We start from the raw sequence: 12,241 nt of genomic DNA on the forward strand, positions 1-12,241 counted from the left end.
AATTCGTATGTCTTAGTTTCGATTTCATATAAATTTATTTATTTTTCTTCACCGTTCCATTTTGCCTGATATTTTAGTGACGTTGTCCGAGAAGATGAAACCCTCATTAAAACTTAGCCAGAATAGTATAATAATACGACAATATAACTTCTCGGATTCTATCGCTCGAAGGTTACGGCCTAGGATTCTACTCCTTGCATGGCGATTCTATTGGTTTCTTTCAATTACGAAGATTATCGCGGGCGATTTCTGTGAACAAATCATTATAAATATCTTTCAAAATAGCATAAAATAGTATTCAAGTCTTGCCCCCAATATAAATTTCCTCGGATGGCCTCAGTACATGCCATACTACTTGATGTTTTATCATATTCCAATTTGAGATCAAGTTGGACCAAATCGCACCCATTTATATTTTCCGAGTTTCCAACATCCCAGAGGGCGGACAGGTTGAGGCCAAATATAAGTATCAGGGCACTGTTAGATGGGCTTTCTCATCTACATTTATCGAATTTCCCTCCCACAGCTCGGCCAGGTCCTTCTTGACCCAAGAGCAAACGATTACGGGTCCAAGGGTGGAAGGCACCTGCATTCGTCGCAAAATTGCAAAGAATTGAAAGGCGAAGTCGGATAATATCTAAGCACAATAGTTCAAGTCTAAATCGAAAGGCAATGTTGGAACTCCTAATACAGTTTAAAAATTTGAATTTCACCTTAGTTTCAACTGTCTATAGTAATCAGTGTCTGTACATACCAGATACAAAAGAGCTGGTTGAGGTGATCGAGTCAAAATGCCAGCTGCTAGTGCGGCTACCAGTCCAATTGCATACCCAGTAAGTGCGTGTGGAAAGTACTTGAAACCCTTTGAAGATTGTACATCGAAGGAAGTGGCAGAATCCCTGCTTTTTCGATGATCAAAACCGAGAACCATGGCTAAAAGCATAGATGGAATAGCCTGCAAAAATAATAAACATAGCAAGAGCTCAAATTATTGTCACACAATGTATACAAAAGCAATACACAAATTATGCCGGAAAAAGTAGTAGGATGCTGTAAACTCATGCTTTCAGAGCCAAAATACAGTGAAGGTGACCGGTAATATTAAAAAATAAAGATGTGAGTAATGGTTAAAACGTTCATTATACTTTTAGCATCTCTCAGCAATAACATACTTAATATGCTCTGCATTTCTGGAGAGGGACTTGAACAAAATACGAGACTACGAGGCTATGGAAAAGCCGTGTGAGTTTTCACTATGGTATAATATGTCCATAAACACTGGTATCTATTGAAGCCATGGACAAATTTTGGTTAATGCGGATAAAGGTCAGTGAAGATTAGTCAAACTACAGACACCAAATTACTTTAAAATAATGCAAAAGAAAGACATTAGCACAATAATGGTAAGATCGAGATGATTTATAACTATATGATACCACAGGACATGTAGAGCCAGCTCACACACTGTGAGCCGAAACACACTTAACTCAAATCTGAAAGCATTTAAACAGTCTCCAGCCACGCCGCACCAGCAACCAGATGATATAAATCTAAATCACCAGGAACATATAAACAACATATCTTACCATGTCTCCAAGACCAAGCATCATGTATTCGGACACATTGTTCTCAGGTGCTGCACCACCTAACAGATTCCTGGGGAACACAATCTTGACAGGCAACTCTAGTTTTTTCGTAATCAACTGTAGCCCCGGAAGACTCAAACTATCAGCCACTGTATGTACCGGATTAGACGCTTGTTGAGTTGCAACCGATACCATGACGTTAGCACCGAAAATTCTCTCAGAATAGAAAACCCAGAATATATCATACAAGAACAGACAAAAAAGAAGGATTGCACATATCTTGATATTGGGAAGTCGAACATGGCTGACAAAGGCAATGCAAAGAGAGATACCCAAAATGTTGTTCAATATCCAGTGCCCAGATACAATCCATGCCATAACTAAAGCAATGCAGATAAACAACAAAAGACTTTGGATACGGGTAAGTGGCTTGGAACAGCACTGAGATACATGTGGGTCAGACAAACTGAACTGTGACTTGATGTGAACAACATATGGTGACAAGCAAAAGTATAGGGCTGATGCTGACGCAACTGTGGTAAAAACGGTAAGAATTTGAGAGACTGAGGAAAACAAATAAAACATAATAAGCAAGCTGCAAGAGCTCACTATTGGGATCATCAGAGCCTGAGAGCTGTCCAAAGTAATGGAAGCTTCTGATAGGTCACTGTTTCGCTCCATTTCCTTTTCATAACTTAGAGCTCTAGAAGCAGAGGCATATGTCACTGCTACGGCGGTGATTAGTAGAATGATTGAAGGCAGTTCCAGCAAATAAACAAGTTTCCAGAGTGGCTCCATCTAGGAAATAAACTAACAATTTATGAAACCCGAGTCTAATAACTTCAAAAACACAGTGGCCAACAATCAGGCTCAGTTAAAATCCAATTAGTCCCTTTGGAAACCATAGCCATGATTTCTGGAAAACACTAAGTGCAAACAAAACAGGAGTTTTTATCCCCACGATGTGTGCCGCAAGAATTTCCTGCAACGAATCAAAGTCGCACGCATAATGCCAAAGTATAGGGTCTCGGAGAATAAATTTACATTGACAACACATCCACGAGACTGCCAAAATATACCACACAAATTAGCACATTCCTCCCTTCTTTTCTACTTTTCTTTATAAGAAAATAAGCTCATTAAGACCGTCTCAGTAATTTATCACTAAATTAAAAAACCCTATAGATAATACGCGTTCAAGCGCAGACGAAAAGAAATAAATTTTAGTTAATTCTCGTTCACTCACAAATAATCACGAGCGAGAAAAAGCAAGAAATCACAGTAAAGGTACATAATCCGGAAGAAAAAAAGAGAGAGGTGAAAATCTTAAAAACACAAAAACACTTCTACAGAATTGGAATCAATTCACCGCATAATCAACAATGATATAGATTAAAAAAACACGCGCTCATGAAAGATAAAGAAAACGCTGAAAACGTGAACATCTTCCGGCAAAAATCAACGATAAGTCATTGAAAATTCAGCAAATAGTTACATCTAGGTATCCTCGGAGAGTGAGATCACCTTTGACTTGAAATCTTTGCAAGCAGAGAAAGAAAGATGTTCTGACTGAAAACGAAATGAATTTAAGCAAACGAATATTTGCTAAATTCCCCTTTTCTTTTATGTACATTACTGAATTGGCACCCAGATTCTTGGATATTTATTTTCGAACCAATGATTGACATGGACCGAGCCAAACCGTCTGGGCCTAAGCTCTTATTTAACGCATTTAAAAAAAAACGCACCCATAAAAGAATGAACCTGGCCCGTTTAAATCTTCAGGAATATTTTTATTAAAATATTTTATTTTAAAAAAGCATACAGGAGGACCATTTGGCTTTCGGGGTAGATTTATCATTTATGCCATGAGCAAAAGATTTTTTGGAATATGTATTTTATGTAGAATGATAATCAAAATCCAGCCTTTTTGGGAATCCATACTGAAATTGAAATAAAGATTAGAATAGATAGAAATTGTAAAGTAAGAATGAGAATACGGTTATTTTGAGAAAATCCAAAACACTTCGTCAACTTACTGATATTCATTAAAAAAAAAACTATCTGATATAATTTTTTAATTACAAACGATGTTTTGGTTGATGATGCATGGTGAAATGATTATAAAGATCAATGTTCTAAAATGTGTTGTACAAGACCGTTTATGTGATTATGTATTGTTTTGATTTTTAGACAATGAACAATATTACATTATCGACTTCTTAGATGATTTTACTGTTTAGAAGGCTCAAAATCCATATTTTTAAATCGTTCGTGTATGCGTATATATATATATATATATTCTCCTAATTACATGTCCCATTTCCACCTCATTTCATTTCTCTCTCTAAAAACCTTCGCCGACTCCTTCATCTCTCGTTTAGGTAATAGATTCATATCAACAAATTCGAGGACGACGTCTCAGTCGACGAGCAACCTTTCACCTGTTGCCGGCGATCCTCCTGTAAGTTAACTGGACCGGTACGTGATTCTTTTCACTCTTATGAACTGTAGGTTACATGCGGATCGCAGATCACGTGATCTCATGAACCCTAGCATATGTTGTTAATTTTTCTCCTTCATTTTTGGTCGCGGCCATTTTTGTCATTGCTGATTGTTTATTTATGTGTATATTTGATTTTGTTATGAATCTTGAACTGAATCGTTCCGTACGTTGCTCGTTTATTTGTCCGAGTTCAATGAGATTGTTTGCGCGTGTGCAGTGGATTTGTTTTTAATGGTTTTCTTTTCCGCCCTTTCGTTGAAGGGAAAGTTTTTTGTTGTGGTTCTAGGTTTTCTATGTAGAATTTTGCTCGAGTGTAGCCTAGTTAAAATGATTTACTTCATCGAATTACTTGACACATAAGATTGTGGCAAGGATCATCGGGAACTTCTTTTGTGGTGGTGGGATGGTCAAGGAGGAAAGAAGATCATGGGGTTCGGCTACTGTTTATTTGCTGATTATATATGCTGGGGATATGATTGTGTTGTGTTTGTGCAAATGGGAAAATCTGATTCCTAATATTTGCGATTCACTAAATATTTATTGCCGGGTGGTGGGTGCGCAGACATGCACATCTACTTGTTAGTACATTTCTTAGCTATAGGGCTAGTAAAAACATCGAACTTACAAAATTACTCTATTAAACATTGTTTTTTTAAGTGTTCATGCAGCAGAATCAGTTCTTGTTGGACACAAAGGCTTTTTAAACAACTTGCCTGAAGAAACAATTTTCTAAAAATCATTCCTTAGTTCACCTTTTCTATCTAAACACACTCATAGAAGGCCTCTTTATTTTCAGATGATCTTCTGTATGCTATAGGAATGTCATAAACTTTATATTGGTCAATGGCCAGTTTTGAGACTTAAAATAGCTATGTTGAAAACTTCTGGTTATCTGTTATTAATGTTTATCACCTTGCAGGAGATGAAGCTATATTCAAAACGTTAACATCCTTTGATGTATCCTCACACACCATCTAATCCCCATACTGCTTCCGGAGGCAATTAAAATTTGTGCTTGTCTACAAAGAAAATTTGACTTGATTTTCATATGGGTTAAAATGCATTAGCTTTTCCATATAAACCTTTGATACTTGGTTTTCTTGATTGTTTTGCCCAAGCTTTTCCTTCATGTTGCAACTGCACTATTTCTCTTTGTATGTCCATTCAGTGAAGTCTTGTTTTATGATATTAGCTATTCAACTAATTGGGCCATTATGAATCCTTATTTTACACGACTCTTGAAAATCAAATTCGACCTTCTCCTATTCATGAGATGACGGGTTTGGCTGAACAAATCAAATAATTCTCACCGCAATTTGAATTTTTTTATTATAGCTGCATTGTTTGGTTAAGTCAATTGACACTACGCTCTTCTCTTTGTTCAAGTGAGTCCGTGAATTTCTCTCTCTTCCATGTATGATCATGCAATCTTATATCCTTGCAGTGCCACCGCATGATCTGATTGTAGTTGAATCTTAGATGTCTGTTGCAAATCTCTGCACCAGTGGAAGTCTCAATGCAATGGAATCGGATGAAGGGAATGATTCCCTTAACAGTTTCATCAGACAAGCTGTTGAAAAGGAACCTATTCTTCCCTTTTCAAGAACTGGGGACAGCCCAGTACAGTGGATTCAGTTGCTTCATTCCTTAGATCAGCCAGGTGGGCAAATAATTTAAGCCTTATGATGTAATGCTCTTATGTTTCTATAGCCTGTAAGCTATCGACCCATGAAAAATCACTGGATATCATCAAGTTATCAACAGCTGCTCTAGTTTGCTTATTAATTCTTTCTTTCTACTTTCTTACAGATCTTCCTGGTTGGCCCTTGCTTACTCCTGTGAAAGTTCAGATGCAGAAGTGTGAGAAGTGTTCCCGAGAGTTCTGTTCGCCAATTAACTACAGGAGACACATTCGCGTACACCGTCGGTCTCTGAATGTGGATAAGGTTGTATGATTTTTACAAGATTTAATGAAAAATTGTGGAATATGGGCAGCCTTTTTGATGAATTCTCGACCTTTCATCTTTTGTGATAGTATTAATTATGTATGCGATTCTTGTATGACATATTTTCCTAGTGTTACGTTCTCCTAGCATATTTTGGTGAACCTTAGATGTCGAAATTGGTGAAGACAGGCTGTAATTGATTTTTCCGAGTTTTCGTTTCTCAGATATTTCTTATTCTTGATTTCACATTATGCAGGAATCTCACAAAAATAGGGATTTATTGGCTGCTTTTTGGGATAAGGTAATAGATTACCTTCCCCTGTTGCATTTGTTTCTTATTTATTTCACCATTATTGAAATAATTTCATGTTATCTCCACAGCTATCTCTGAAGGAGTCCACGGAAATAGTGTCGTTAAGTGATGTGATGCTAAAGGTAATTGCCATCTAAAATTTCTGTGTGTGTTGTTATGTTTGTTTTACACAACGTTCGACCTTATGTTTAATAGTCTGTGTCTGCCTGTCTGCATCGTGCTGAGAAAATTGCTTTCTTTGATGATAAGCCAGTGTTGTACATGGTAAGAAAATCTAACCTGGACTTCGTAGTTGAACGATGTGGACCTTTTAGCTGGATTACTTTTATTCTGGGTTATCCCAAAAAAAGAAAAGAACTTTAACGAAGATGAATTATTCATTTTGTAAAAAATATTCTTCCAATTGGGAACATGTAGATTTGTAGATATTATATCAGGCTTACATTTCTACAGATTGTTTTATGAAATGGGTTGAACTTTGATACTTTCTCCTTTCATAGAAATTTTTCTTGGCTGAGTACTGACGGGATTTGGAAGTCGATGGATTTTGTCTTGTATATTCTGAGAAAACAGCATTTGGCTTCTTTACCTGTAATTACGCGGGGGCAAGAAAATAATTCGTGTGTTCATGAATTTTCTATACATTGATCAGAATCTACTAGCTTCTTATATAAAGTCTACCTGAGTATCTTTCTTTCTCGTTTCTACCATTATTATGTTATGATCCTTGTGCTTTGACAGGGTGCAGTGTTGCATTTGTGATAGTTCTAGGATTTTCCTTAGCACCATATCACTCATTTTAGTATATATATAGATATAGACACACTCAACAGGAATTGCCACGAAGTTAAAACCATTTCTAAATGTAACTGTGTGCACTGTCGTGCTCTATTTCATTATGTCATTTTGTGTTCTGTTTCATTGCTGCTGTTGACTGTGTTTGTGAATCTGAAAATAGTTGCAATATCATGCGGTTTTTAGGTTGTCAAAAATCACTGACGATGTGATAGAGAACCGACAACAACGTGTATGAACACAATATCCTACGAGACATGTGAACCCAAACAACTCCGATGAAACCCAATATCGAAATTGTAACAAAACGCCAAGAACTCAAAGTTAGCTTCAATGACGTGTTTTGACCCGTTGCCCATAAATGAGGTAGGAACCAAAACAATAAGAAGAAACATGCCACAAACCATAAAGCCACGAAGAACTTGTCTTTGAGAACCTAAGAACAATAAGTCGACGAAGGCCACAAAGTTGAAAACTTTGATAAACTTGTTTTTTTTTGTGTTTCACGTGTAAGCGAAAAACGAGCGCAAAGCTCACAAATTGTATGAAAAAGGTTATTAATTTATTGACAATGAAATAGAGTATTTATAGACAATCAATACTACATCTAAGTAACCATTTAAATAAGGAAATCTAAATAACTAGGAAACCTTTTAAATAAGGACATCTTAAACAACTAGGAAACTCTTTAACTTGCAACGAAAGAAAACTTAAATAAACAAGATTGAAGCTCATAAACTAACAAAATAGGCCTTCAACTAAATTAAATAACTCAACAGGCCTGTTAATCAAATAGCTTAAACTTCCAAGCATAATCTTTCCATTTCTTGAATTTCTTCAAATTGTCAATATGTTGATCTTCAGATTCCTTCATCGTCTTCGATTTATGAGAATCAAGGCATTTAGATGCTCCACCATTATTTTGATTGTGGGTCGTAGTTAAGATCACATCACAATTGATTTGCCTATCATACCAGAAGCACAATAGTACTAGGCAACTATCTAAGGATTTCAATAGCCGGTTTCATAAATTGAGTTTGAAATATGGGATCTTGTCTTCCTTAGGTTGTTTTTATCTATCTGTGAATGGTTTCAATGTCTTCATTGTGAGCAAATATAATTTTTCTTTAAATTATTGCAAACTTTATTGCCTTCCTAATCCTTTGAATTATTTAAAGAATAACATGGTCTCCCAATAAATTATCTAATAGTGTGATATCCTTCCTTTTTTTTGTTGAATTATTGGTCTTTCTTATAATATTCACTGGTTGAACTAGTATGTCATTGTTCAGGATATTCCCGGCTCGTCGATAGTAAGGGCTTTGGCATCCTCTCTTCGCAAACCAGGGTTGTGGACTCTTCCGCCAGTTTATGTGAAAGCTGGCTCTGCATTATTGGTGAGTGAGGAGGCATATTTTTACTCCATACTGCCACCTGTTCAATCGTCCCTGCCTTCTCTACACTGCTATCAATTTTTTTTTTCTTTTGTTATTTTTTTCCTTAGTGAAACTTCATTCTCAGGACATTATTCATGCTAAGCCTCCCAGGCTGCCAATATCCTCACAGGAGTTGTTCAGCATTCTTGATAATGCCAGCGAGAGAACATTTTTATGTGCTGGCACCGCTGATTCTGTGCAAAAATATGTTTTTGATGTAGAAGCGGCTAAAAATAGCCTTGAGCTGAAGAATTTAGTTGCTTGCACCGGATTCCTCTTTGAACTGCAGCTGGTATTCACTCTTCGTTCATCCCTTCGTCGTTTGTTACTGTGTTTAGGTACCATTGAATGACTTCTAGTTTATCTCACAATGTGCACTCTGAAAGCTAGTAATTTTGTGGTTGAATGGTTGTCTTGAAGAACTTGAAATTGTGAGGATCTTTGAAGGAAAACTAACCCGAATATAACTGCATGAAAAGCAGAAACAAAATCCTTAAAATGTCTATTTTATGTAACGGGCCTAACCACATACCGACCAACCATGAGGGATTCTATCTTAAACCCTTTTCTTCTTCTTTTGGACTTTGGAGGTGGATTGGTGGTTTATTATTGAAGAATATTGTCCTTCCATTGGACAGAGTCATACCTTAGTCTATTGGCTCAGTTTTGTCTCTTGAGTAACTTAATATGATGTACTATGACTCATGCTTTCGTAACCAGGTGAAAGCATGGGTTGCGGACAAAGATGCAGAGGCTTTGAGATGCCACAAGCTGCTTGTCGAGGAGGAAGAAGCTGCTCAAAAAAGGTATTGCGCAATTGACATGAACTATGCATGAAACTGTGTAGTTACATCTCTCGCTTTCTCTTGTGTGTGTATGCATGTAGTGTGATATTTGTATATGTGTGTTACTATATTATACATATATGTATGTGTTGGTGGCATTGTTAGTTATGCCTTTGGAGTTAACCTCATTCTAATTGCATGTCTTTTACTGCTAATAATTTTGTGCCTTTCCTCTACTTGACAGAAAATAGTTATTTGGAATTTGGCTGTTAATTATTGGTATTACTTAATGAGTGTGATGGCCATGATGTCTAATAAGTTTTTTCTTTGTTCTATGTAGTTGGTCTTGAGTACTGTATTGTGTCGCTGGTCTTGTCATGTAAATGTTTCCAAAAACATATAAACTGAGATAGTTTCTTTTGGGCTTCTTTGGTAAATTTTATAATTAATAATTAATCGGTTCTTGGAATTTACCTCCTACATTGGAGAATTTCTTTGATGTTGGGGTTGTAACCGTATTACCTCTGTTTTTTTGTTAGTGTTAGAAGTGTTGATTCAATTAATCCTCTCGAGTCCTACTGTGTTGCATTACTAATTGATTCAATTTACCTCATTATTGTTTTTTTGAAGTACCCCTCATACATTTCAAGTTATTCTATTCATTGACGTCATTAAAAAAATTGTAGTTAATCAAATATTTTTAATTATAGATATAGATTCTGATGTAGCTATGGTCAAGTTTTTTATTCAGAAATATCAATGAGTCTAATATATATTAAATATTTAAAAAAAAATCAAATATCTAGTTTTTTAATTTAAAAATGAGCTACATTGGAGGTTAATTAATAATATGGGAGGACATTTGGTGCAATTAGTAATATAAGGGGTTAAGTGTGTTTTGATATATCTGGGAGAGGAAAAATGATTAAAGAGTGCGAAGGGGTTAACTATGCATGAGGTATAAGGTTAGGAGGCAAGGTGGGATACGTTCTAAAATTAACATAGCTTTTCTCCTATCATTGATGCTTGTATTATTTGTGAAAAAGCACGAGCAATTGAGTCTTTTTTAAAATCTATTTGCCGTGATGTGCTTTTGGTATTGGAGTCACTCAGCAAGACCGTAACATATCTTAAATTTCACTTCGCTTCATTTACATAACTGAGACACGACTTATTTTGAGTGCTGATGGCATTACAACCGTATTTACTCATTCTGGTTGTGGTTTTGATAGGCAAGCGGAGCTTTTGGAGAGGAAAAAACAAAAAAAGCTTCGTCAAAAGGAACAAAAATATAAGGAACACTTGTACGAGGGGAATGGATACTTGAATGTGACTGTTGATGCAGTAGATGGACCAGTTTTGGCTGAAGCATCTGCGGCGACTCCATCCCCATCTGATTCTAATTCAATTTCACCAAATGCGGACAATTTTATCCAGTCCTACTTAGACTCCTTACAGAATTGTAGCAAAGAAGAAGAAACAGATATTGAAGCACAGTTGGATTTTAACACTGAACGTATAATACTAGACGATTTTCAGACAATTGGACCTGGTGTGAATGATCATCAGCATGTTGCTATCAATAATTGGCAGGTTCCAAAATCACACAAGGCCGGTCGAAATGGCTTTGTCGTTAGGAAAAATCTTCAAGCATTAAAACCTGAAGCTACACAAAAGCTCCGACATACCAAAGGCCAGGCTCTAGTTAATGGGAACAAAGTTTGGACCAGAAAATTTAAACCAAATAATGCTGGGGAGAGCTTGAAAGCAGCGATGCCAGGAGAGATTAGTTGCCAAACGGAGGATACTGACAGTGAGGTGATGATTGGTTCTATTTCTGTCGCACTAAAAGTTCGTGATTCACGGAAACATGAGTGCCATCCAGATGAATCGATAGGCACTCCTAGCATGGAGCATGCCATCCTCAACAAGAATATTATGATGGAGGAACTAACTAAAGGAGATAGTGTCCAGTCTGGCACCAAAGGTGAAGCTATAAGTACCTCCCCAGTTGAGAGTGGTAGCGAGGAACCAGGCGTGATGTGTGGTATATTGAGTACGAATGATCGATTTTCATCCAGTGAAAGATGTGTACCATCGCACTCGATAGAGGATGACGATGATTGTGACATTAGAAATGACACCTGCCTACTTTCAGGCGAAACCCCTCAACAAGAATGTGCACCATTCTCCAGCATTACAGCTAAAGAATTTCTTGCACAGAGTACGTGTAATTTTACTGTTTTCGCGTTCCTTCTCGCGTCATCTTAACAATTTGCGCTTGCAAAATTTCCTTTTTCCCTGATTTTCTGTTTGTTTTTAAGGATGGAAGGAAGCTATATCTGCGGACCACGTGAGATTAGTACTTGCTTCTGGACCAGAAACTCTTGGAAACTCCGACAAAATGGCCACTCAAGCATCAATTCTTGGAGAAATTAGTCTTCTTGGTAACGTTGAGAACCGGCTCGGCGTACATTCTCAAGGTGTGACGCCCAAAACAAAACCGGACAAGGGTTTGCGAATTAAATACAGACCGAAAGAAAGAGGTGTTGTCTAGTATACAGGAGTATAATCAGCTTGTGTAGTGTTTTACGTAATTGCCCTTTTCTAGCAGAGGTTCCGTTTTACCAGAGATCTTCTGTCTCAATATTGGAGTAAGTTTTGGGAAGGAATTAGGTCCGTCATTATTTTTATTTTTTACATGGGCGAAAGGACGGAAAGCAAGATTTATGCTTTAAATAAATTGAGTCTTGTTATTGTTTGGAGAGTCGACAGTCGTGCTCCAATTCTCATTGTCGCTCTTTTATTTTTACATGGACCAAAGGGGTCGAGGATTATAATTCAATCTAGATCTTTATTACTTTCTTTAATTTG

At 36.8% G+C, this 12,241-nt stretch overlaps 2 protein-coding genes across 6 annotated transcripts; one reads left to right on the forward strand and one right to left on the reverse strand.

The window, feature by feature from the left end:
- Positions 1 to 248: 248 nt before the first annotated feature.
- LOC140990440 (signal peptide peptidase-like 1) lies at positions 249 to 3,227 on the reverse strand. Of its 2 annotated transcripts, none has more exons than XM_073460123.1 (4): positions 3,111 to 3,227; positions 1,587 to 2,568; positions 755 to 955; positions 249 to 586 (listed from the first exon to the last, which is right to left on the reverse strand). In XM_073460123.1, exons 2-4 carry the CDS (start codon positions 2,382 to 2,384, stop codon positions 470 to 472), a joined length of 1,116 nt encoding a protein of 371 aa, XP_073316224.1. In that variant the 5' UTR covers positions 2,385 to 2,568; positions 3,111 to 3,227; the 3' UTR covers positions 249 to 469. The 2 variants fall into 2 exon arrangements, with proteins under 2 accessions (XP_073316224.1, XP_073316225.1); XM_073460124.1 differs by having other exon boundaries at positions 3,082 to 3,168.
- A 681-nt stretch (positions 3,228 to 3,908) lies between these two features.
- Positions 3,909 to 12,232, forward strand: LOC140989819 (uncharacterized). Of its 4 annotated transcripts, none has more exons than XM_073459252.1 (10): positions 3,909 to 4,067; positions 5,537 to 5,752; positions 5,902 to 6,038; positions 6,295 to 6,339; positions 6,420 to 6,473; positions 8,439 to 8,543; positions 8,668 to 8,874; positions 9,303 to 9,388; positions 10,600 to 11,591; positions 11,692 to 12,232. In XM_073459252.1, exons 2-10 carry the CDS (start codon positions 5,572 to 5,574, stop codon positions 11,922 to 11,924), a joined length of 2,040 nt encoding a protein of 679 aa, XP_073315353.1. In that variant the 5' UTR covers positions 3,909 to 4,067; positions 5,537 to 5,571; the 3' UTR covers positions 11,925 to 12,232. The 4 variants fall into 4 exon arrangements, with proteins under 4 accessions (XP_073315353.1, XP_073315355.1, XP_073315354.1 ...); XM_073459254.1 differs by having other exon boundaries at positions 5,572 to 5,752; XM_073459253.1 differs by having other exon boundaries at positions 3,909 to 4,050.
- Positions 12,233 to 12,241: the final 9 nt, after the last annotated feature.

This window comes from Primulina huaijiensis, chromosome 12 (genome assembly GCF_012295235.1).
Source record: "Primulina huaijiensis isolate GDHJ02 chromosome 12, ASM1229523v2, whole genome shotgun sequence".
Lineage (NCBI taxonomy): Eukaryota > Viridiplantae > Streptophyta > Magnoliopsida > Lamiales > Gesneriaceae > Primulina > Primulina huaijiensis.